At 34.0% G+C, this 27,842-nt stretch overlaps 1 protein-coding gene across 1 annotated transcript; it reads left to right on the top strand.

Annotated features, from left to right (window-relative positions):
- Nucleotides 1-9,649: 9,649 nt before the first annotated feature.
- Nucleotides 9,650-11,019, top strand: LOC136234273 (small ribosomal subunit protein mS79 (rPPR3b)-like). Its single transcript, XM_066024098.1, has one exon. It carries the CDS (start codon nucleotides 9,724-9,726, stop codon nucleotides 10,861-10,863), a length of 1,140 nt encoding a protein of 379 aa, XP_065880170.1. The 5' UTR covers nucleotides 9,650-9,723; the 3' UTR covers nucleotides 10,864-11,019.
- Nucleotides 11,020-27,842: the final 16,823 nt, after the last annotated feature.

Here is a 27,842-nt window from a genome sequence, read left to right as displayed (position 1 = left end):
TTCATTCCGCGTCTAGTGAATAGGGGTGCTCATGTCGTTGCACGACATGCCCTTTCCAATGCTAGCGAGTTTATAGCTTTTACTGCTCCGTTATGGCTATAGGACTCTATCTGTTCTGATTTGATTCATTAATTTATTGATTCGTTTTTCCTCAAAAAAAAAAATAAATAAGTGTCTCATATTTTTAAATAAATTTATTTATATGTTAAATTTGATGGGTTTTTTAAAAACTATTTTTTCTCCACAAGTGACTCTAACTGAAAATTCGACAAAAACAAAAATAAAGTTATAGTATTTTGACATTTTAAGATTGAAAATCATATGAAGATAAATACATAAAAAGGATTTTGATAAATGTAAATAAAAATTAAAATCTGATTTTTAATGTAATTTTCTCTAAAGTTTATTACATAAATTATATAAAAATAGATTAATACGTGTGATATAGTGAGAGAGAAACGATAAGGTACAAAATACTTTAACGTTTATAGAAATTTTACTCATAACATTTAAAATGGTGCAATTTTACTTTTAATATTGGCAATCAGGAGCAATTTTAACCTTTACATTGATAAGATGGGTCAATTTGTAAAATAATTCATCAAACAGTCTTTTCGGTCATGAATCTTGTCAGGTACACTTCACATGTGCGTCATTTTATCACTCAAATGTAACAGATTACAAAAATATGATTAGACAAAAAAATTTAAAAATATACTGTCTTTTGTATGAGTTAAAAAAATTCAAATATTTCACCGAATTTATAAATATTAATCTTCAATTTTATTATTAAATCATATTTTATATGAATTTTTTTTATAGGACCAACTAATATGCAATTGCTGCAAAATAAAGAACAAAAAATCTATGTTTTATAATAATATCTAAAATTGACCCAACTTGTCAACGTTAAGGATAAAATTAATCTTAGCTGCCAATGTTAGGACTAAAATTTCTCATGCGCGCAAATGTAAGTGGATTTTTGCATATTATCCTAAGAAAACTTAAATATAATTAAGGTTTAATATATATTTAGTCCTCCAATTTGCACACAAATGTGTAATGATCTTTTAACAAAATATTCTTCTCACCCCCACAACTTACTTAAACAGTCATGCTTTAATCTCTTATTTCCATGTGTCGATACCGTATTGGCAACTTGAGGTTGTTTTAAGCAACTTGAGGTGATGAAAAAGTATTTCACTCAAGTTTTGATAGTAAAGAAGATGTTTCGAAGGTTTAGAGGGTCATTAAGCGTTTGAATGTAAATTAGAGAGGTTGTCTAACAACCCGGTTTAGACTGAGTGGAGGGTCTAAGCAAGTATTCCTAAGGAATGGATGGGGATGGGACAAGAATGAAATGAACCTCATACCAAAAATTGAGAGACAATTATTATGGTATATTAGTAAGATGTGTTCCTAATATATGTAGATGCGTTTTAAAACTGTGAGGTTTAAGATGTTGGATTTGGGCTAAAACGAATAACATTTATTGGATTTTGCTGTTACAAATGGTACCAGAGCGGATCCTTCGTATACGATGTGTTGGTTTAGGGATAAATTAGGCGAAAGTTGGTAAGCCTACACTCGATATGGAGTGAGCGTGGTGTCACGGTAGATGACTTAAGTAAGAAGCGGTCGACCGGGATAGTAACGGGGACATGAATCAATTGCATCCTACATCCGAAACGAAGAGGGCTACCGTAGTAATGTGTGTTTCTAATGTTGTAGACATGTTTTAAAGTTGTGAAGCTCAATATGTAAGGGTTGAGCAAAATAGTCGGTATTGGACAAAGCTTTTACAATTGGTATGAGAACAAAATCTTCATATACGATGTATTTGTTGGTCCCTTAGTTATGTGAGAATTAGTTCCAGAGAGGGGGTTAATGGAACTATTAAGGATTAAAAAATTCTTTGCATTCTTAAACGTTTCTCACAGCACATAGCACAGATTAGAGTGCAGATGTTTAGCGTCCAGAGACAGTCTTAGTAACGTGTAACTAAGATTGCTTTTGTCCTTGATTCAGAGAGCAACACTTAGAGGACTTCCGAATCTTACACGTTAGAAATAACACTTTGGTTAGATTAGCAGTTTCAAAATAGTGAGCAAGCAAATATACGGAGTAAGAGTTAGAGAACGATACTCAGCAGATTTATCCTGGTTCGACCTCCTGCCTACATCTAGACCCTGAAATTCATCTTCCGAATTTTAATCCACTACTGAGCTCTTTCTGGTAGAGCACAAACCCTTACAATAGTTATTGAGCCAATTACAGAGTACCTTCCTCTATAATTCTACACTCCGACTAACTATCCACCTCTGTTTGTTAAATACCGAACAAACAAAGCTTCCAAACTATTCTAGAGAATTGATGATTTTGTTCTAATTCTAAGAACACATTGAATGATCTAAAAGAAAAGATTACACAATAAATATGGAAGTGTTTGTGTAAAGAAGTTCTTGCTTTGCTCTTTGAAACTTCAAGAGATAGTCGCTTATAGCTTTTGCTTGAAGATCGTTCTTTCTCTCGTATATGTCTATCCTCAAGGTTGCAAGTGAGAGGATATTTATAGTTGACACTTGAGGGGAGGTTATTTCGAATTTCAAAATAACCTTTGAGAGGGAAAGTGTGTAGCTATCGTTTTCACTTTCTAGAGGCCAGAGCCTTCAGCCGATCATCTTATTGCTTGTGTCCGTTAGTTTGTCTGTTGTGCTGTCGATCAGAGTTGGTCAGAGTCTGTCTTCTTTGTATAACCAAATCAAGTAAAGTTTTCAGGTTGACCAGAGGATAGGCCGTCTGCGATTCTGAAGCTTTCCTTATCAGGTATGGGCAGTTGGCAGATGCGAGCAGGTCAACTATGTCTCTGTTGATCGTCTGTTGATCTTGTCAAGCGTGGCTTGATTCTTATCTTCCGGAACACTTTTGATTTAGAGTTGCTGGGAGATCTTCTGGATGCTTCTATGATTAAGGTTTGGCCTTTTAAATTCGCAAGTCTTCTTAGTGATGGGCTTCGTTTGAGCCTTTGAACTATTTCTTAAAATTAACTAAACACTTGAACAAACACATTAGTATAAATAAATCATTTTTATCTTTTAATGTGTTTATTAATTATGGAGATATTATATTAATATTTTTGTCATAATCAAAATCTATGTGGAAATTGTGTTTCAACAGTATTGTTCAGGAGTAATAAGGCGGAAGTCGGTGGATCTATAACAATTTAGTCTGCTGTGGATGCAGGCAAGGTAAAAGGTTTAAGTAAGAAACAATCTTATGGGAAGAAGACATTAATGAATTGAATTTCACATTGTTAATAAAGAGGGAATGACTGAGTTGTATTAATAAAATGTATATATAAAAGTGTTTTAAGTCTGACGCTGAAAAAAAGAGAGTAAAACTTGAGGGTCAAAACAAAGAATATACACATGGTATTGGAGAAGGATTAAATTTCGGGATAATGATTAAATTTGACCCTAATGTTTTTTAAAAACTGTAAATTTAATTTAGCTTTAATATATGAAATTGTACAAATTAACATTAACATTTTAAAAAAAGACAATTTTTAGCTATACGTTATCAAAATTTTGAAAATGCTGGTTTGATTGTTATTTAACTGTCAAATCAGATATTCCAAACAAGTTTCTCGATAAAATAAAACAGTTTCGTACATTATTTTTTGTTGATTATTTATAATTATATCAGTAAAAAAAATAAATATTTTAGGCACATTGACAAAAAAAAATATGATTAACTTGTATGTGGAAACTTAGTTGTTGGTATTTTAACAAACTTTTTGTAACTGTGTTGGTGACATATTAAATATTTAGATCGTAATTAATGTTTAGAAGGTCTGATGTAACAGTTTAATAACCATCAAACCATTATTTTCAAATTTTCAATAACTTTGAACTAAAATTGATTTTACTTAAAAACATTAAGATTAAATTTGAACAATTTTATATATATTTGAACTAAATCTACCTTTAATTTAAAATGTGAAGGTGAAATTTAGGGTAATTAGCACAAGTGGTCACAAAAGTTTAGACAATGTTCCCAAAATGTCACAAAAGTTTAATTTGTCTCAATAAAATCACTTAATTTTGTTTTTGTCTCAATAAAGTCACTTTGAATGTTTTTCGATCATTTTTCCGTCGAAATTGCTCACGTGGCATCTCAATGTCACGTCAGCACCACCTAGTATATTAAAAAAATTGTAACTACACATTTTAATGGCTAATCGATATGCCGTGTAGGTTAATTTGTGATTAAAATTTTAATAGGCAATCTTTATTTACTTGAGTTAATTTGTGGTTATTTTTATTATGTCACATGGTGTTGAAACATGTGATTAGATGCCACATAAGTAATTTCGGCGAAAAAATGATCGAAAAACATCCAAAGTGACTTGATTAGAACAAATACAAATTTAAGTGATTTTATTGAAACAAATTAAACTTTTGTAACCTTTTGGTGACATTGTCCTAACTTTTATGACCACCTGGTGTTAATTACTGTGAAATTTAACATTTATATTTGGCAAAAAGTATTCTGAGGCCTCTGATCTTTCATTGTTTGGTGCATTAAGCCTCGATCTTTCATTTAGACACATTGAGCCATTAATCTTTCATATATGAATGTATTAGGTCATTCCGTAAATCAATTCATATATGTGTGTATTAAGCCCTTCTGTAACTGAGATCATAGCAATTGTGTAACACTCGCGTTAGCCATATTTTTTACTTCCTCAACCACTCTTTGAGTGATACGTGTATAAGAGAAACCTATCCATTTTAGGTCACGTGGGAAAAAAGAAAAATGAATAAAAATACAGGATCTAAACTAAAACATAAGTTCTTCCTGTCCCTTTTCAATTTCACGACGAGGAAGAAGAAAAACCCTAGAATTGTATTCTGCTCAACCTTCGAGATTAATGGCAGACCAACAATCAAACTTCAATAATCAAGCTTGGAATGCTTGTGTAGTTTGTGAATGTGGTATTCCTCCAAAGTTAAAGGTATCACGAATTGAAGCAAATTCTGGTCGGTTTTTTTTTTAGATGGAGTACAATATCAAATGTAAGTGATATACATTGTTATGATTTCAGTTACAGAATGGTCTAATACACTCATATATAAAAGAAATCAAGAGCTCAATGTGTCTAAATGAAAAATCGAGGGTTTAATATACCAAACAATGAAAAATTAGGGGCTTAATATGTTTAAATGAAGGGACAATTACAAAACTAGCACCTTTTAAGGGGTTAGTTTTCTTTTCTAACACCTTTTGAAAAACTCACCAAAACTAACACATTTCATTAACAAAATTCCAACCTTGCCCTCCTCTCTAACCTTTTATAACGTTGTCTTTCCCCCCCCCCCCCCCCCCCATTTTCCTCTTTTTTTCTCGCTCTCTCTCTCTCTCTCTAAAGAACAAATCGATTTACAGACAACGATCTACAATCTATCCAACCCACAGTTTGTGCTTCAAGATTTTATACACAATCATGTAAGTTTTTCATTTATTTACAATATTTAAAGCTTCGTCGTATTCATGGTCAAGATGTAGCATTTTGATTCTCTAAAACCCAATGTATATTGTTGTTGTTGCCTTTTCATGTTATTCCTGTTCGTTCGAATCCCTAAAAACAGTGACATTGTTGTAGGAAGATGCATTTGGTTTGGAACTTCACCCTGCGATTTTTTCCAGAAATGGTCGATATCCGTCGATATAGTATGAATATCGACCGACATATCGGCGTCGATAGCTGATGAATATCGACGTATATCGACCTCGGTTAAATGTGATTTTCCATTCTAAATCATAATATTCAAACACAAAACACATAAAACATAAAACATGGATAAGAACAATATTTTTATATTATAATAAAGAAAAAAATACATAAAACATAAAAAAACGAACAAAAACACAATAAAACATAAGAGACAAACACAAAACACATAAACAAAAGAGAAACAAACACAAAACACATAATAACAAAAGCACATAAACTAAACATTCAGATACTCAGGCCCCAAAAGGGCGTCAGCAAAGTCCATCTTGGACTTCTCCAACTGCCTTTTGAGGCGCCTAATGGTCCTCTTCAACCGCCTGTTTTTTTCCCTAACTGACTCCAGATGGTCAGTCATGGCTTCAGCAGCGAAAGACATGGTTCTCGCCATGCCCTGCATGAATCGGATAATTTCGTCCGTGTCAGCTTCACGGAATGAATCAGTGAACGAAGCTATAAGTGCTTCGAACTCGGGAAGAGGAGGTGGTGGTGGTGGCGCTTCCATTTTCTGGCTATAGAGTGTTTAAGAGTTTACTAGAATGAATGAATAAACTATGAACAGACAAAGCCTCTATTTATAGGAGAAACAACTTGGCTTGTTCATGGGGAATCTCAACAGACAAGACTCATATTTAATTGATAGAGTGATATTCGGTGGAGAGTGAAAGTCAAAGTGATCATTACCTGCATTTAGTGATCATTACCTGCATTTAATGCTCATTAACAGATCATTCTAGAACAGAGTCTTTTGATCTTCCGTCGATATATTATCAATATCGACAGCTATCACGAGAATGCATCGTAGATATATATCAGATATCGACGGAGGAGTTAGTCTTATGTGTCGAAATGTGCCGGTAGGTGTCGATATTTAAGTTGTATCGACATATATCGACATATCTCGACGTATATCGACGTATATTATAGTTTGAAATGTGTATACCATGATATGTTTCAGTAGCTTTCTTTGTTAAGTTACAAATAATATATAATTTACTTCTGTTTTTATGATAATGCAAAAATATGTCCACCCCGAATACTTGTCTGTGTATGCTTTCGTGGGATGGAGAATGGAAAAAAGAGGGGCCCATGGACACAATGATATACGTTGGTGGTCAATCGAAGGTGCTCCATTTTTCAACGCCAACTGATTATCAAAATTTGAGAGATAGAATTCATGCTTCGTTGAATGTTGATGCAAGCTGTTTTGACATACGAATGGCAATGCACACAACATACGGTCCAAATAAACTTTTTGGACGATTAGCAGACATAGTGGATGACAGTGATATTGCTGGATTCATTGAGTTTTGTCGATGGAATAAGCCCAATGTGATGCCATTATATGTTTTTATGATTCTACGAACAAGTGTTGCGGAAGTAAGGCAACCAATTGTTGCTGAAGTACGGAGACCAAGTGGTGCGGAAGTAAGACGACCAATTGTTGCTGAAGTATGGACACAAAATGTTGCTGAAGTAGAGGCAACCAGAATAAGTTCTTGTGTTCCCAACATAGCAATTGAGATCGTGCTCCGGCAAAACATGTCATGAATCCATATACCCAATCTCCTCTTGGGCTAGACGATATTACATTGGATCACAATTGAGATTTTATGTCTTTTCAATCAGGAGTTTATGCAACAATATCGCCTATGTACACGCCGAAAGAACATACATATCGACAATAGGTCTTCGATATGGATGTCATATCGACTATATACACGCCGATATGGGTTAACTATGGACTATATACACGCCGATATGGACTTAATATCGACAATCTGTCTTCGATATGGATTAAATATCGATTATATACACGCCTATATGGGTTAACTATGGACTATATACACGCCGATATGGGTTTAATATCGACAATCTGTCTTCGATATGGATTAAATATCGACTATATACACGCCAACAATAACAGTTTATCAACAATAACAGTTTACCAACAATAAGAGTTTACATTAATAATTTGCCAACAAACGTTTACAGTTTACAAACTTACTTCAAAAATGGCTAGAACTTTGGGCAATTTAGCGATACTGGTCTTTTTCCATCATAGCCATCGTGGGATGCGAGTGCCTTTCTTCTCATACCATGCATGGGTGGCATCCCATACTTCCAACAACCAAGCCTGCAACAAAGTTCCAATTCATTATTTATGCCTATTACCAACATTTCTAGTATACAGAATATACACACACATCATACCTGAAATACGTGTGCAAAACCATATAGGTTGTATGAGACACGGATAGTCCTAAAATTCTCCTTATAGGCGACCAATTGATCAATTCGGTCTTTTCCACCAATTATCCCATTAACAAGAGACCTGTAGGTCACATCCCAGGCACAAACACCCCACGGGAACTCGTTAAACAATCTTGGAAATTCAGCAAGTTCCAACACCCAAGGAAGAGCTTTTTTTGCGGCAGTGTTATCCAACACACAGCCAATGACAAAATACAACATGGCAAATGAAACTGCATCCTGATCAGATTCATCATTCCAAGCAGTTTGCAGCATAATTGTTTCCACGTCTTTAAAGGTTGGTGTAGGGATGCCTGGGAAAATCTTATTCCTAAATCTATATGGCTTATTTATCGCACTAAACCTTTCGGTAAATGCTTCCATGTCTCCAAACCGTAACCCACTTAGGAGTCCAAACTCCCAATCCCCAAATCTTAACTCAACACCTCTAACTTTGAAGCAAAGCTCCCTGGGTTTGAGGTCTTCACGTATGATCTCCCTTGTTAAAAGGGTATGACATAGGACTCCTGCAAATACTGTATTGGTCATATCCAAATACTGCCCGAAGCAACTCTTCCTAAATAGATTTACTTTGTTTGGTGTTAAAAACTCCTTTATATGTTTTGCTGCTTCTAGGTTACACCTAACTGTGATGACGCTTTCCGTTCCAAATGCTTTTTTGTATTTATATTCAGATTTCTTCTTGGCTTTCTTCTTCGAAGGAGAGCCATGCTCATCTCTCTTCCTCTTGTCTACATGATCATGCTGAAAAATATTGTAGACATATCATCAGGGAACATACAATTAAGCTAATTATAATGTTGAGCTAGAATGAGCTAGCGTATGCTAAAATAAGAGAGTTATCGACAATTAGCTCGTCGATATGAATGTTCTATCGGCAATAGATCGTCGATATGAATGTTCTATCGGCAATAGATCGTCGATATGGATGTTCTATCGGCCATTCGTCTGTCTATATCTATGTACTATCTACAATTAGGTTGCCGATGAACATACACATCGACGAATTTCAACCAAACCGAATGACTTCCTAACACCAGACGAACCCAGATAAACCCTAACACCAGAAGAAGTAAACGAAACGAAACGAAACGAAATATTCCTTCTCAAACACAACAAATGTACATACAATACAAGAGAGAAACGCAAATGTAAAGTCAAGTTATTTACCCTCTTTTTTGTCCTTCCTTCTGAATTCGATTCGTTGTCTGAGCTTCGTGTTCTCGCCATGTCCACTCGAAGTAACAGAGATTCGCTGGATGAAATGTACAGAATCGGGCAATGAATCGCCGGAAAGTTAGAGAGATGAACATCGGGGTGTTAGGTTATAGAGATGGATGTTCGAATGTTAAAGAGCGGGAGCGGAGTGTTAGAGAGGAGGGCAATGTTGGAATTTTGTTAATGAAATGTGTTAGTTTTGGTGAGTTTCTCAAAATGAGTTAGAAAAAAAAACTAGCTCCTTAAAAGGTGCTAGTTTTGTAATTATCCCTTAGATGAAAGATATAGATTGCTTAATACACCAAACAATACTTTTTGCCTTCATATTTTTCAAATTTGGTATTTGATAGTGGTTAAGTTAAGCTGTTGAAAGACCTAATGTCTCAAAAAAAGAAAGACCTAAACTTCAAATCAAACTTTAAGCTGAACAACGCGCGATGTCCTCAGCAGCCGCTCGCCTTCTCTCCGGCCTTTTCACTGCTAGCGCCCCGACTAAAACCGCCGCCTCCAACACCGTCATCACTAAATCGGGGAAATTCCAAACAATGGTCAGTAAATTCAAGACATCATCGGAGTCAGAGGACTTCCGCTCCCGCTACGACATCTATCTGAACACCGTTCTCCGCCTGGCCAAATTCCGAAGGTTCTCTATGATTGAAGAAATCCTACAACATCAGAAGAACTTCAAAGACATAACCGATGAGCCCTACACTTCCCGCTTAATCGCGCTCTACGGTAAAGCAGGTATGTTCGAGAATGCACGCAAGCTGTATGATGAAATGCCTGACCTAAATTGCCCTCGCACTGTCTACTCTTTCAATGCCCTATTATCTGCGTGTATTGATTCAGGGAAATTCGATAAAATCGAGGGAATTCTAAAGGATTTGCCTGATGAATTACGATTAACCTTAGATGTAGTTTCATATAATATAATCATTAAGGGATACTACAAGATGCGCGCTTTAGATTCTGCTGCTGCTGTGCTTGATAGAATGATAAAAGAAGGTGTAAATCCAAATTTGATCACTTTCAACACACTGTTAAATGGTTTTTATAGCAATGACAGGTTTGCTGATGGAGAAAGAATTTGGGGGAAAATGGAGGAAATGAATGTTGTTCCAAATGTAAGGAGCTACAATGCAAAACTTTATGGATTGGCATTTGAGAAGAGGATGAAAGAAGCTGTTGAATTAATTGAAGAGATGAAATCTAAGGAAATTGAACCTGATTTGTACAGTTACAGGGGTTTGATTAGGGCTTTTGTTGAAGATGAAAACTTGGAGGAAGCTAAATGGTGGTATTGTGACATTATGAAGAAGGGTTGTGTGTTGGATAAGATAACTTTGGAGAAATTACTTGGGTTTGTTTGTGAGAAGGGTGATTTCTGTTCTGCTTATGAGATTTGTGTTGAAAATTTGAAGAAATGTCGTTTTGATGAGGCATTGTTGCAGGTTGTGGCAGATGGATTGATTAAAGATTCAAAGGTTGAAGATGCAGAGAAGCTAATGCAACTGAGTAAAAGGAAGATTAAAGTCATAAGCCTAAGTTCCCAATATGACATTGACAATTATGAGTAAGTAAGGATTGTAGTTTTCAAATTTTCTAAGTTTATTCATGTACCTTTGTTTTGGGCAAAAGCTAGATTTTGATCCTATGTAGTAGGGCTGAGCAAATTTTGGAAATAATTATGTAGGAGGGTTAAGGGCCAAATGACTAGAATGTGTTTGATGGTGTCCAGATTTAGTCCTAATGTATAAAATGGTCTAAATTTAACTCTAACGTTTTTTAGCAATGTCAATTTTAGCTCTACTTTAATGAAGTTTTGAAAAGAATGCTTTTAGCTCTACGTTAATGAAGTTTCTACGGTATTTAATCTGTTTACAAAAAAAAACTTGTTAAAATGCTAACAACTAAGTCTGCTATATATATAAGCTAATAAAACAAATTTGTACGTGTCTAGTATGTTTGGGAGGTTGGATTTAACCGTTAAATAACAGTCAAACTAACTTTTCAAAATTTCGGTAATGTAAAGTTAAATTTGATCTTGCTTGAAAACTATTATTATTATTATTACCCCATTTATTAATAATTTGATATCTTAGAGCATCTCCAACCGTCTATTAAGTTGGCTCTTAAGTTAAAATTTGAGGATGGAGAATAAAAAATGAGCTCCAACAACCTCTTAGTGGCTCCTCAAATCACTAAGAGCTTCTCCATCATCTCTATTAATAGAGTCTCTCTCTCCACCTCTTAGTGTCTCCTAACTTCATTTTTTATTTGTAATGTATTATTGAGGAGTCTCTCTCCTCAGACTATTGGTAAATATAACAATAAACAATAATTTAATAATAAAATAATAAATAAAGAGTGAATATAAGGAATATTGTTGGAGATGATATATCTTAGTCACTCTTAAACCGCTAAGAGTCAATTATTTATATTATTTTTAGAGAGTGTACTAAGAGTGTCTTGGAGATGCTTTTATGAGTTATATTTTGAATCAGTCTTGTGTATTCAAAATAGCATATGTTTTATTTCTATCCTGTAAAGTCTATTTAAAGACTATTCAATCAATATACAAATTTTTTTTTTTTGTATCAGAGTTTGCAAGAGGTTTAACAACCGCGTGACTCTATCACTCTTAAACAAGTTTCGAAATTCTATCCCCTCGTTAAGAAAATTTCGAGCTCTACCTATACTGCTAAAACCCAAAAATTTGAACCTTCCCTGTACTAAATTTACGACGAGAACCTATACCCCAATCCCACATTCCCTTACCCACAACAACACAACCCACCTTGTTAGTCCTTCAAATCCTCACCGACACACCAACACATTAGCACTACAAAATCCATCATCCCCCTTTATTCCCGCCGCCCCCATACAACAACCCACATTATCTCAACAATCAAACCACAGTCCTATATCCCTTTACAAATCGACCTAACCTCATTTCCTAATACCCACAGCCCAAGACCTCCTAAACCAGCCCCAAACATAGCCAACACGCATCCCATGGTTACTTGAAAACAAACGAGGAATCTCAAACCCAAGTCATACCTTGCAATACCTATAGTTCAAACCCCAACCTGTTATCCCAAAGCTATACAAGCATTGAATGGCATTAGGAAATGAGGAACGAGCGTAATGAATTAATTGAGAATGGTAAGGTAGACATTAGGGTCGAAGGACCTATGAAGAAAATCTTTCGATAAATGATCCAAATCAGTCAATTTAAACGAATGCAAATCGGTAAGAAAATAAACTAAAAACGTTAATTAGATAGTCATGGTGACTCGGGTTGGTCGGAATGAAAATGTTAGAGAGTTTATAAGTCCATGGCCTTTACAAGCTTCTAACCAATTACTAGTGGAAAGACTCTCTCACGCGTAGGGGCGCAGTCGAATAACCATCGGGTTAGGAGGCAAAGGAAAGGAAAAAAACAAAAAACCCCAAAAACTAACCCGGGATTAGCCTAGGAAAGCTAACCCCAACCCGGTCATCAAAAAGCAAAGAGAAAAGGAAATCCGGAGGTGACTGGAAGGTAGAGACACCAAGAAATCTCACATAGCCCTCAGCCGCAAGGCGATCAGCAACCCTATTCTGCTCCCTGAAGACATGCCCAAAGCTGAAGGTGTCGAAGGAAGAACATAACCTTTTAATCCCTTTTACTAAATTATGGTTGCTCAAACATAAAGCCTTATTATCAGAGATAATTTTAACCGCCTCAAGGTTGTCAGATTCCACCAGAAGATTTTTTAAGCTCAGACTTTTGGCGAGTCTAAGCCCGGAGAAGATTCCTCAAAGTTCAGCAGTGAAGGAAGATCCCACTCCAAATTTTATATTTTGATATTAGTATATATTATAATTATTAGGTGTGTGATTTTTATTTGGTGCTATAGGAAAAGTTTGGAGTTAATTTGATGGTTTTATGTGTAAATTAAAAGTTTAGGGTAATTTTTAAAAGATTATATAAATATGGAGGATCAAACCGGATATTTTCCAAATTTGAGATATATATCTCAAAGTTCCAGAACATATACGGATCATCATCAACTTTCTTTTCTTTTCTTTTCTGTTTCTTTTTCTTTCATCTTTATCAAATCGTTCTTCGACCGTCCGAATCATTCGAAATTTAAAACATAGTATAAGATATTTGATGGTTAGTAAAATATTAGGTGTATGAAAATTTGTAAATTATTTGATATTTGACGACATGAGTTACATATATGATCTTAAGTATGACTTGGAGTTGAAATTTGAGAGTTTAATAGTTAGGTTACAACCATATATATATGAGATATGAGTAAATTATAACTTTGAGCTAGAGATAATAGAGAATTGTCTATATAGGTGATGTGGGAGAATTAGATTCATGTCTGAATTTTATGATGCATTTTTCGACCGATTGAGGTCGTCTAGGGTCGGGTGTGACACGTCACGGGTCCACAACGGACCCATGACGAACTGGGCCCGAGCTCCGGTCCTGTCGAGTAGCTTGGTTTCCAGATTAGTTGCTTTCGGCTCCAACCACATCGTTGTCGTCAACGGTATCATCCACTCGGATTCACTGGGCAATGTTTGATATCTATAGGTACGTGGGAGCTAGTTCCTTGCACTGTTGCATGAAATATTATTGGATGTCGATGGGTATTTCGCACCAAACTAAATCATGATGGTACAATTCATCAATATAAGGCGCAACTTATTACTAAAGGTTTCCATAATGACCCAGTCTTGAATTTGAGCAAACTTATAGTCCGGTAATCAAATCTACCATAATTCGATTGTTACTTTCTATTTTTGTGTCAAATAGTTGGTTTATCACTTAACTTGATGTATCTAATGTCTTTCTCTATAGTTCACTTGATGAAGTTTTGTATGTGGAATAGCCTCCGGGCTTTGTAAATACCAAATTTCCTACCCATGTCTGTCGGTTGAAGAAAAGTTTGTATGGTTTGAAATAAGCTCCTCGCATGTGCCATACATGTCTTTCTACATCACTTGTTAGTCCTGGGTTCAAAACCTCTAAGCTGATTGCTCTTTTGCTACTTTCGAGCAACCAATGGAGTGTCAGGGGTGGCGTGCTCGTTTGAGAGTTGTCCTCCTATAGGGGGGACGTCGCTACCTTCTAGTATCCTGCCTAGTTCCACAGAGGCGGCTCCATATATAGGAGGATTTTTTGGCATGTAAGAGTTCCCACAACTTTTCTATCGCCTTTTTGCATGGCCTTTTGAGTTTCCATCATATGTCGTTGCATTCTGTTGGTCCCTTATGAGATAGAATTAGTTCCTGGGGTTGAATGGAATTATCAGGTTAATTTAACCCTTTATTAATTTCCCAACCATTACAAGGTTGAGAATAATTCTAATAAATGATCCTTTCTTACCTTATCAAGGCGTTTGGCACAAGGGATAAATGAGGTGAGATAGAGATAAATAATACAAGACTCTTTTATCTTATGTTTGTTTTAGAGATAAGGTAGAGAAATAAGACCTTGTTTTTTTTTACTAAAATTAAGTAAACTGAACTGAATTGAAATGATTAATTTTAATATAAATAATTATAATTATAATAAAAGGAAAATTACAAAGAGGGAAGAAAGAAAATAAAAGCGTTCAAAATAGAAAGTTAAGGGAAACGAACATGTGCAACATTACATAAGTCGTCAAATACAGACGATTGACAAAATTGAGGAGCCGAGTGCCACCATGTAAGAGGGGAAGCTGTTTTGCCAAAATGGGCAAGCTGATCCGCCGCCAGATTGCCCTCTCTGTAGATATGAGTGATTCTGCAATTCATATTCGAAAATCTAGATAAACACTGAAGCCAGTCTTGTCTAATTTTCCAGGGTACCGTGGTAGACTTTTCGTTTAGCATAGCAACCGCATAGGCAGAATTTGATTCAATCCAAAGGTTGTGCCACCCCCATTCCCAGGCAGATTTTACCGCGAAAATAATGGCAGTCAGCTCGGCAATATGCGTATAGGAACTAGAAAGGTTAATAGCATAGCATCCAATTACAAAACCTTGGGAATTTCTAAAAATTCTTCAGCTCCTGCGATTCTAGGCGCTCCGTCCGCCACACCGTCGGTATTAACCTTCATCCAACCCGGCGGCGGCGGACACCAGCGAACAATGATCGGGTCCGGCGAAGGCTTAACATGGGTCGGTAAGTTAACAACCCATGATGAATTATAAATAATATATAAAATAATAATAAATTATATATAAATAATAACAATGATAAATTATATATAAAGAATGCTAAATTATAAATAATATATAAAATAATAATAAATTATATATAAATAATTATAATTATAATAAATAATTATCAATTATATATATATATAATAAATTATCAATTATATAAATAGTTATAATTATAATAAATAATGATTAATTATGATAAATGATGATAATATATAAAATATATATAAATAATTATAATTATAATAAATAATGATGAATTATATATAAATAATACTATATTAAATTATATATAAGTTATCATAAATTATATATAAATAATGATAATTATAATAAATAATAATAAATTATATATATAATAAATTATAAAGCTCAGGGTTCGATCCTCGCCTTTAGGAATGCAAAGAATTTCCGTGGCCAGCAGTCCCACCCATAGAGGTGCAAACCATCTGCGAAAGTGAATAGCCACTGCTGTCGGCGGTGGATACACTTATGAACCCAAAAAAAATTATAATAAATAATGATTAATTATGATAAATGATGATAATATATAAAATATATATAAATAATTATAATTATAATAAATAAGGATGAATTATATATAAATGGTGCTAAATTATAAATTATATATAAGTTATAATAAATAATAATAAATTATATATAAATAATTATAATTATAATAAATTATATATAAATAATTACAATTATAATAAATAATAACAAATTATATATATTATAAATTATATAAATAGTTATAATTATAGTAAATAATGATTAATTATGATAAATGATGATAATATATAAAATATATATAAATAATTATAATTATAATAAATAATGATGAATTATATATAAATAATGCTAAATTATAAATTATATATAAGGTAGAAGTATCCATCACTATATCACAGCGGCTTCTGAGGGGGTTAACATGTTAAAGAATAATTGTTTTTGGAGGGAATATGGCTCTGAAAATTGATATCAAGAAGGCTTTTGACACCTTAGATTGGAACTTATTGTTGTCTATTTTAGAAGCTTTTGGTTTCTCTCTGCAGCTCAGAAGCTGGATTTTGGAAAGTCTTAGGTCGGCTCGCATCTCCATTGCTTTAGGAAGAGGAAGTAAGGGCTATTTTAATTGCTCTTGCGGGGTTCGTCAGGGAGATCCTTTGTCGCCTATCCTCTTTGGATTAACTGAGGATTTTTTTAGTCGTTGGCTGACTAGATTTGTTAGCGAGGGCAATTTTGAGCCTATGTCTTATACCAGGCACGCAGTTTTTCCCTCTCATCTTTTATATGTAGACGTTATGCTTCTGTTTGGTCGAGCATCGCTTAAAAACATGAAATGTGTTCGGGAGCTTTTCCACTTCTATGCCACTATTTCGGGTCAATCAGTGAACTGGGAGAAATCGAAAGTTATTTTTGGTAATTATATTAATGTTACTCATCGGAATCGACTGATTGACATTTTGGGTGTAACAATGGCTAGGCTCCCTTTTAATTATCTCGGCGTTCCTCTTTTCCATGGGGCTCCAAAGGCTCGATTTTTGCAGCCGGTCTTTGACAGTTTCCTTGCTAACTTCAGTCTTTGGCGTGGATAATCTCTCTCTTTTGCAGGGCGGCTGACCTTGATTAAATCGGCTCTAACAGGTGCACTGATTCATTCATTTATGATATACATATGGCCCTCTGCTCTTATTTTCCATATTAATAAAGTTGTCAGAAACTTTCTTTGGACGGGAAATAGAGATCGAAATATATTCTAAAAAATATAAATCTTCTCCATCAGAATTTTTCCATCACTCACAACTTTTATAACAAAATGATATTGGGTCTTTATCCAAGGGGCTACACTGATTTTACTGTATTTAGATTCACTGCTGTAAAGCTTGGGTCTTTATCTTTTTTAATCTAGGCCAAGACAGTGCTTGATACAGTAGATGGTATGAACTCATCTGATTCCTTTTTATTTGAACACTATTTGCAGGGATAGTAAGAATGCTTCAGTACATGGGAAGGCTAATTGAAGAGATTGTCAATCGGTTCATGCCCTTAGCATATGGGAAGATTTCTTTAACTTACTGAATTTATATTAATGTTATGTTGGTTTGAACTGATTGGTCATGCCTTTAGAAGTGATTGTGTATGTTTGATGTACTGTTTTGGAACCTAGAACTCATTTATTTAGGAAACTAGCCTGATTTAGTATATATATTGTTATGTGGGTTTAAACTGAACGATTACATATATGTATGATGTTGTGGGTGATGATGAAATGATTGGTATGAACTGATTGGTTAGATATAACTGTTTAGGAAGCTATGACTCATAGAGTTTATGTATGAATGATCATTAAGCATCTGGTTGATTAGGCATACTCTAAAGCTTTGAATGTTCATTGAGATTGGCACTACTCTTACACCTATGAGTTATACGGGTAGAAGTGATTGAGTATGTATATGTGTATGAAACATGTTTATGTATGATGTTTTGTTGATGTTTACGTTTGAGGTTCTGTATGAGTATGTGTACGATTGTTCATTTGGGCATGTAGCTTATTCATCATGCATCAAGTATTAGAGGAACATTGTAAAAGAGTCATTAAGCATGTGGCTGATTAGGCATACTCTAAAGCTTTGAATGTTCATTGAGATTGGCACTACTCTTACACCTATGAGTCGTACTGCTAGAAGTGATTGAGTGTGTGTATGTGTATGAAACATGTTTATGTATGATGTTCTGTTGATGTTTATGTTTGAGGTTCTGTATGAGTATGTGTATGATTGTTCATTTGGGCATGTAGCTTATTCATCATGCATCAAGTATTAGAGGAACATTGTAAAAGGGTCATTAAGCATGTGGCTGATTAAGCATACTCTAAAGCTTTGAATGTTCATTGAGATTGGCACTACTTTTACACCTATGAGTCATACTGCTAGAAGTGATTGAGTGTGTGTATGTGTATGAAACATGTTTATGTATGATTTCTGTTGATGTTTATGTTTGAGGTTCTGTATGAGTGTGAGTATGTTTGATGGTTATGTTTGAGATTGTCTACTTGTTATAGCATGTTCACTTGAATATACATGTCTACTTGAATAAGTTGTCTACTTGTTATAGCATGTTCACTTGAATATACATGTCTACTTGAATAAGTTGTCTACTTGTTATAGCATGTTAGGCATACTCTTAAAGCTGAAAATGTTATGAACTCAACTGGCTCATTTTTATTTGAACATGACCTATGATGATAAGTAAGGATTCTGAATGCAATTCGTTTATGAAGCATGTATTAAAAGGTAAATTTAGGCAAATTGCATGTACTAATATGGCTTGCAAATGATAAGATATATTTTGATTAAATAGAATATACATATACATACGAACTGAATAACAAGCTCTACATAAAGGGTTATGTATGTGCATTGGCCATACTCTTACTATGTTCCTTTCCACTCGGTTTTATATCGTAACAACAACATTAAACATGGTGATAGGTTTATGATGCATTCAGCACAAACAGAGTCCCTTGTTTTGAAGCATCATAAACCTCATTACTAAGTTTAGAGTACCACGAGTACAACCCAAGTGGAAGGAGCATTGTAAAAGGGTCAGTTTAGTCTACTTGCACATACATACAAACTGAATAGCAAAGCTCTACGTTATATTACAAAAGGGGGGATGAGTGTTGCCTTTCGGTTGTAATTGACAGTCCAAAGTTCCTTAGCTGTTTTGACTAGTGAAAGGAAATTTGGAATTGGAATGAGAACCACATTTGGATATCACATTGCCTTTCAATTCTCCTTTCACTTAGCCAAGACAGCTTAGGAGATTTGAACACTCTTCATATTCAGCACAAACAGAGTCCCTTGTGGTGACAACATCATAACCCTCATTACCAAGTGGAAGGAGCATTATAAAAGGGTCAGTTTAGGAGCACAAAGCTCTACGTTATATATTACAAAAGGGGGGGAATTAAAGGTCCAAAGCTCCTTAACTATTTTGACTATAGAAAGGAAATTTGGAATTAGAATGAGAATGAGAACCACATTTGGAGCTCACATTGCCTTCCGATTCTCCTTTCTCTTAGCCAAGATAGTTTAGGAGATTTGGACACCTCATATCCACTTTGCATACTCCTCAGTCCATATCCGGGCGATCCCCTCATACTCTTCCCTGTTGCTGCGGTATTGCTCAGCAACTGCTTCTTGCCCAGGATATGGCTCCTCACTGTGGGGCTGTAGAAGTAAATCATATATGTACCACAGACACTACAAAATGCATAGAATAATTAGAATAAAAATATGATGTTGTATGTTTATAAAATGAAATAGATAAATGGTTGCATTATACCGTGGCAGTGGAAAAACGATGGTTATTAAGGATACGGGGAAGATGAATTGACCCCTAAGGAGCCACGTTAGGATGATATATCCTATTCCGGAACCAAAACTGAGAATAAGAGGAGAGATTTATTAGTGTATGTTTCATGTAGGTGATTATATCTTACTGATCTGAGTTAATATTACTCTTGCAGGTCTGCTTGGGAAATCCGGATGGTAGCTGATTCTGATTTCAAATACACCCCTTTCATATGGGGTGTATTGGGGGCCTTTCATCCTGATCGACCATGTGAAGATGTTACCATCAAGAGGACCTGTACATTATCATCCAAGAAGAATCATTAGAAATACATAGAAGAAACCAGGAAGGGTTACAGAACAACTATGGATTGACATACGTACCATTGATGGCCAGAAGCCACTCTGGGTTCTCCATGTACAACTTATTCAAGTCAGCAATTATGTCTCCTAGAGTTTCAACAAGGGGATCCATTGTTGGTAAGTTTTCTGGCTGTTGAAGGTATGATTCTGAATTATGATGCATATATTTATAGTGATATGATTGTGGTAAGTGAAAGGCTGTGAAAGGGGAAGGGTCACGTAATTACTACTGAGTTTAGGGTTGTCTGTAATATTAATGACCTGCTTGGCTTTTGCAGATACCAAGACCTTTGGGATTATAGGCCTAATTATTACTCCAAGATATGGATTGACTTATGGAAGATTGGTTATTTTTTTGTGTTTTAATTCAGAAATGTATTGGTTATTCAAGATATAGATTGACGTTAGGCACAAATGTAAACATATTATGAGTATTGGTCTCCAATAAAATTAAAACCATTGATATACAGAATTTAATCTTCATATTTTGGAATGTTTCTGTATTCAGGTATAAAAACTAGAAATTCAAACGAAGAAGAAGGCATAAAGTGACATTTTAATTTTTAAAAATGTCATCTAAACAGCAATAAAAAGACATTAAAATTAATGTTTCTGTCACATGAAAAAAAATCCTTTGACATGATTGATTAAGACATGTGCCATCTAAACAGGCTATAACGGTAGAAATTATTATACGAACTATCATCTCAAATTAAATATGCCAATTTCCCACACGCTAACCTGACGATTTTAATTGTAAAAATGTCATTTGATGACATTAAAGGTGACGGCAGTAATAAATAAGCTGCATCGTAAGAAGGGTAAGATGACAGTAAGAAAATAGGCTAATGTCATGTGTGATGACGAAACATGACAGAACCTGACCGTCGTCTGAAGGTGCAATAGACGGCAGCGAGCCCCGTGACAGATTTATATCTCGCGGGACGACGGTTTTTAACCATCGTCTGAAGAGGGTTTTAGCGTAGTGTCAATACGCTTCGTTCATTCATTCATGAAACATTTGATAATTTATCAAACATATAACTTTTTCGCTATCACAATTAACATACACAACCTCTTGTTGTTTCTTGTAAGTTCACCAATTTAAATTTTGCAGCTATATTGCTTTTTTGTTTAAACAGTATTCAACCTCTATTATTGACAATACAACTTTATGATGCAGAAAATCTTTCGTACTCATATTAGTATCAACAATGCTAAAGATATTACATCTTCTTGAGGTTTCGGGTTTGGCTAGGAGATTCATTGCAAATTCTTCTATTTGAACTTCTTCGAGATCTATATTTGACCAAATTTGACAAGATGTGTTTTGGTGGTTTGGGGATAACTCCGTTTTAAATTTCTGGACTGATCGGTGGATAGTGCCGCCTATTGCAGATCAGCTTGGTATTCCTATTAAATTGTAGCACAATTTGTATAATCCGATTCATGAATACAGGATAGGTGATTTGTGGGAGAATTTGCAGTTGCTGCCCGAGCAGGTTTAGAACAACATTCGTCGTATAAGCAGTAATCGTGAAGGTATGGACGCTTGTATTTGGCAGCCCTCTGAGTCGGGTTCTTTAACAGTGAAGAAATTCTATCTTTCCATGCGTCCTGTGGTTCCGATTGCTTGGAGCAAGTTCATGTGGAACTTTTTCATGCCGCCTAGGAGGGCGGTCACTTGTTGGCTGCTGCTACATAATAAAATCTCTGTTCAATCTAATCTTCAAGCTTGTGGCTTCTCGCTTGCTTCGAGGTGCGAGCTTTGCAAACGGGACAGCGAGACCTTAAGTCACCTATTTGTGAATTGCGATGTTGCGGTTACTCTTTAACGTTTGGTTTTTAACTCTTTTGGTGTAGTCCGCTGTCACGGAGCGACTTTCACTGCTTTCTTTAAGGCGATTCGCGTTGTGCAGGTGCGGAAGAGCATGAGGAAGGCTTGGATATTTTTTGTTATAACTTGTATTTGGTTTATTTGGTTTATTAGGAACAGAGCAGTTTTTGAGGATGACCTCCCTTCACTCCAAAGTTTACAGCGTCGGCTTCTCTTGCTCATCCGAGAATGCTACAAGAATGAGATCAATCTTACTCGGACCAGACCGCCGCTAGATCCAGATTACGTCGTAGTTTGTTGGTGTTCGCCGCCACCGGGTTGGATGAAGGTGAATACGGATGGGGTGCGCCAGGGGACGCAGGGGCTGGTGGTTTGTTTCGGAACAGTAGAGGCTTTGTTACGGGTTGCTTCGCTTTCTGTATTCCTGTCACACCCGACCCTAGACAACCTCAATCAGCATCGGGCGTGAAATAGAAAGTTCATAATCAATACTTAGAAGTCTCTAATTTATCCAATTATCATAACTATCATACTTTTCAAGAATTCCTCTCAAATACATTTCGACTATATACATATTTCTATTACATTTAAGTGTCAAATACTACCCAACATAACCAAATCTCCAAAGTACTACAAAGGCAAATGTCCTAACTAAAGACAAACCCGATGACTTGAACCTTGTTTATCAACCAGTGACTTCTCCTATACCTTGCTCTTTCTTGCCTAAAACATTAAAAACATTTGAAAAAAAATGAGACAAAAATCTCAATAAGAAACTATCAGCTATAAAAAAAACCAACTTTACTTAACATAGCTACATATATACATTTACAAAGGGATTTAATCAAAACCTTATAAAATATACTCAAAACTTAAGGTCATAAAATAAAATTGTGTATGTGTATCCATCCTCGAATTCCACCCGTGTAGCTTATCATAACATCAATCATATCAATAATCGAGATATCTCATTCATATCTCGTTCCTTGTCTAACATTAGGACTACCGGCCGTGCACTCTGGCCATACCACCATTAGGTATGGTCTTACAACTTACAACTCCTACCCCGGGCAATTCTAGATGGACAAAACCATTTTATCTTTCAAAATATCACAACTCATGAAAATCATATTTGGACTTCAATCCAAAATAATAACAACAATAACCGCAACAGATTTCTTAATCCAAAAACAATTCGTAAGAAATCATCAAATTCATTTTATTCAATATATGTATATATGTATATACTTCACTTGTTCATAATCAAGCTCACAATTTTTCAATTCTCCAAAACATCAATCCTTAATCAATAAAAATTCCAAAGTTAATCAACCAAATTAAACCTTAAATCAACATAATCAAGTAAAATCTGAAAATCAGATAGAAGCATAGTCAATAGCTTCATTTGAACCATAATTTCACAATAAAAAGCAAAATCGTGAAAAATCCCAATTTTACAAAATACCTACATAACCCTAAAATATCAATTTCTGAAAATTCTTTGAATATATATATATATATATATATATATATATATATATATATATATAATTCAAAATATAGTTGATAGTTACTTACCTTGGCTACTAATTGAGGAAAACACTCCCGTTCAATTCTCTTCTAAATTCTGTCTAAGACGTTTCCTCCAAACACTGCCGAAACTTAAAAACTCTTCGGTTAGGACTTAGGTCTATGCATAAGGATGCTATGTTTTAAATTTCAAGTGATTCGCACGGTCGAATCTCCGTAAATCAAAGAAACGGTGGAGAAATGGTTGAGAGAAAATTGATGAAGCTGAAAGGATTAGAAAAAGAAAAGAAAAGAAAAATAAAATAAAAAGAGATAATGATCACCGCAAGATTTGAGAGATATCTAATATGAAAAATATCAAGTTTGGTCCTTCATCTTTCTATAATCTTTAAAAATTACCTTAAACTTTTAAGTTACACATAAAGCCATCAAATTAACTCCAAACTTTTTCTATAACACCGAATTAACTTCACACACCCAATAATTATAATATATACTAATATCAAAATATAAATTTTAGAAATTTAGACACGGACGTGACAATTCTCCCCACCTTAAAAAATTTCGTCCACGAAATTCATATTCTCTAATCTATCTTCATTTCCTTCCGAAATCATTTTCACGATTACGAAGTTATTTCAAATTATCAAGATTCCTCATAATCATCATAAGACAACAAATTCTAATGTTTCCTTCTATTAACTTCATCCTTTATCCATATCCACATCACTGTAACAATTATTTATACATAACTCTTAGTAACTCTCAATGTCAACCTAGTTAATTCCTTCACCATAATCCACAATAAAACTTCAAATATCATTTATTCACCTTTATATAATATGATATACTTTATATTCATATCTTCCTAACATACACCAAATCTGACTTTAATAAAGTGAAATCACAATTGATTCCATCATTTGCATATATATCAAATATATTTCACCTATCTCCAAGTTCTACAGACTTCAAAAAAATCACTTTTGAACCGCTAATATGTATGATATTATATTTTTCTTAAACTTCAAATAATTCGAATCAATGATTTGCATCAACATATAATCTTACTTCATCATAATAATAATACTTATATCTATAATTTTTCACTCCAATCATGATTCGTATCATTAACTTTCAATCGTCATCATCAATCAAATATAAACCCTATTATTATAATACAATTTACTATCAACAAGACTCATTTCCATAAAATCTTAATATCAATGTCACTCTTGAAATTTTCCCTTTATTTCCTTAAATTCAATTGAACTACTATACTTTTTTTTACTCACCACCATATATACCATTAATCCAACCAAATAAACTGCAATCGTTTCTCCAAACCATATAACCAAGGAAGATAGAGTACATAAATTACGATAATTAATGTTTTTTTTTCCAAACTCCAAATAATATCTTTATACCCATAAAAGTCAATAAATCTATAATATCATTCAATTTTCTTATTTGACCGATAAACACTCAATTTGATCCTTATATAAACTTGAACCATAATCATACAAACTTCAACTAAAAATAACTTCTATTAACAATATATGTACTACAAAATTTCAATTATCAACATCAACATATATATCCTCTTAATTTCCTACCTCAAACTGTGCTTAAGATCAGAAAAATTTGTCCTCAAAATTCATATCTTAATTATTTCCTCAAACACTAATTAAGCTTACTAAATTTTCATATTTAATCATCAAATCATGAACTCTAATATATTCTCTCACTTTACTTCTCATTGATCACTAACATCGGTATCTCTCTAAACATCATTTATATAACTCTCAATAATTCTAAACCTCAACCCAATGAAGTTCACCAATAAAACAGTAATTTAAATTTCAGATCTCATTTATTCAACTTAAGATTCTATAATACACTAAATTCATGTTATAATCTCCCAAGTATTAATCAACTTCCAAACCCATTACATGAAACCTCCATATTTTATCTTTCTCAATCCCAGATCTATTATCTTCCATTTATCACTTTATCATTTCCTCAATTGCCTATATTTCTAAGAAGACCAACTTATCATGTAAACCAGTAGCAATGTCTCTCAAATAACGAGAAAAAAAATCAAAACAAAAATCAAATTCCAGTTGATAGCTAAAAAGACCAACAAATGTCGTTTCCAGCCTAACTTCTTCATACAGAGTCCGATTAGGGCGATTCAAAAACCCCTAGAAACGTAAGACAAAAATAAAGAACTTTCATTTAGGACTCTATGACAGAGTCGGCCTCTATCTGGTCGAAAAATGCATCATAAGATTCAGATACGAATCTGATTCTCCCGCAGCACCTATATAGACAATTCTCTATTATCTCTAGCTCAAAGTTATAATTTACTCATATCTCATATATATATGGTTGTAAACTAACTATTAAACTCTCAAATATCAACTCCAAGTCATACATAATATCATGTATGTAACCCATGTCGCCAAATATCAAATAATTTACTAATTTTCAAACACCCAATATTTTACTAACCATCAAATCTTATTTCTACCCCTTATTAGCTAGTTACTCAATCCTCGAAAAATTTCAAATTATTTCTTAGCTTTCACCAAATATCCATATTCCTCAATTACTATCGATTATTTCTTAGCTATCACCAAATATTCATATTCCTCAAGTACTATCAATTATTTCTTAGGTATTACCAAATATCGATATTCCTCAATTACTATCAATCTTATGTCCGAAGAATTTAACCTAGAGCTCTGATACCAAACTGTCACACCCGACCCTAGACAACCTCAATCGGCATCGGGCGTGAAATAGAAAGTTCATAATCAATACTTAGGAGTCTCCAATTTATCCAAATATCATAACTATCATACTTTTCAAGAATTCCTCTCAAATACATTTCGACTATATACATATTTCTATTACATTTAAGTGTCAAATACTACCCAACATAACCAAATCACCAAAGTACTACAAAGGCAAATGTCCTAACTAAAGACAAACCCGATGACTCGAACCTTGTTTATCAACCAGTGACTTCTCCTATACCTTGCTCTTTCTCACCTAAAACATTAAAAACATTTGAAAAAAAATGAGACAAAAATCTCAATAAGAAACTATCAGCTATAAAAAAACCAACTTTACTTAACATACCTACATATATACATTTACAAAGGGATTTAATCAAAACCTTATAAAATATACTCAAAACTTAAGTTCATAAAATAAAATTTGTGTATGTGTATCCATCCTTAAATTCTACCCGTGTAGCTTATCATAACATCAATCATATCAATAATTGAGATATCTCATTCATATCTCGTTCCTTGCCTAACATTAGGACTACCAGCCGTGCACTCTGGCCATACCGCCATTAGGTATGGTCTTACAACTTACAACTCCTACTCCGGTCAATCCTAGATGGACAAAACCATTTTATCTTTCAAAATATCATAACTCATAAAAATCATATTTGGACTTCAATCCAAAATAATAACAACAAGAACCGCAACAGATTTCTTAATCCAAAAACAATTTGTAAGAAATTATCAAATTCATTTTATTCAATATATATTTACATTGAAACCAAAAACATATATGTATATATGTATATACTTCACTTGTTCATAATCAAGCTCATAATTTTTCAATTCTCCAAAACATCAATCCTTAATCAATAAAAATTTCAAAGTTAATCAACCAAATTAAACCTTAAATCAACATAAGCAAATAAAATCTGAAAATCAGATAGAAGCATAGTCAATAGCTTCATTTGAACCATAATTTCACAATAAAATACAAAATCGTGAAAAATTCCAATTTTACAAAATACCTGCATAACCCTTATATATATATATATATATATATATATATATATATATATATATATATATATATATATACATAAAATTCAAAATATAGTTGATAGTTACTTACCTTGGCTACTAATTGAGGAAAACACTCCCGTTCAATTCTCCTATAAATTCTGTCTAAGACGCTTCCCTCCAAACACTGCCGAAACTTAAAAACTCTTCGGTTATGACTTAGATCTATGCATAAGGATGCTATGTTTTAAATTTCAAGTGATTCGCACGGTCGAATCTCCGTAAATCAAAGAAACGGTGGAGAAACGGTTCAGAGAAAACTGATGAAGCTGAAAGGATTAGAAAAAGAAAAGAAAAGAAAAATAAAATAAAAAGAGATAATGATCACCGCAAGATTTGAGAGATATATATCTCTAATATGGAAAATATCAAGTTTG

The sequence above is a fragment of the Euphorbia lathyris genome, chromosome 6 (genome assembly GCF_963576675.1).
Source record: "Euphorbia lathyris chromosome 6, ddEupLath1.1, whole genome shotgun sequence".
Classification (NCBI taxonomy): Eukaryota; Viridiplantae; Streptophyta; class Magnoliopsida; order Malpighiales; family Euphorbiaceae; genus Euphorbia; species Euphorbia lathyris.
The sequence above is the reverse complement of the archived record's forward strand: the minus strand, read 5'-3'. Positions and strand labels throughout refer to the sequence as shown.

Coding starts and splice junctions, on each gene's coding strand:
- LOC136234273 (XM_066024098.1), top strand. CDS start 9,724: ATGTCCTCAGCAGCCGCTCGCCTTCTCTCCGGCCTTTTCACTGCTAGC.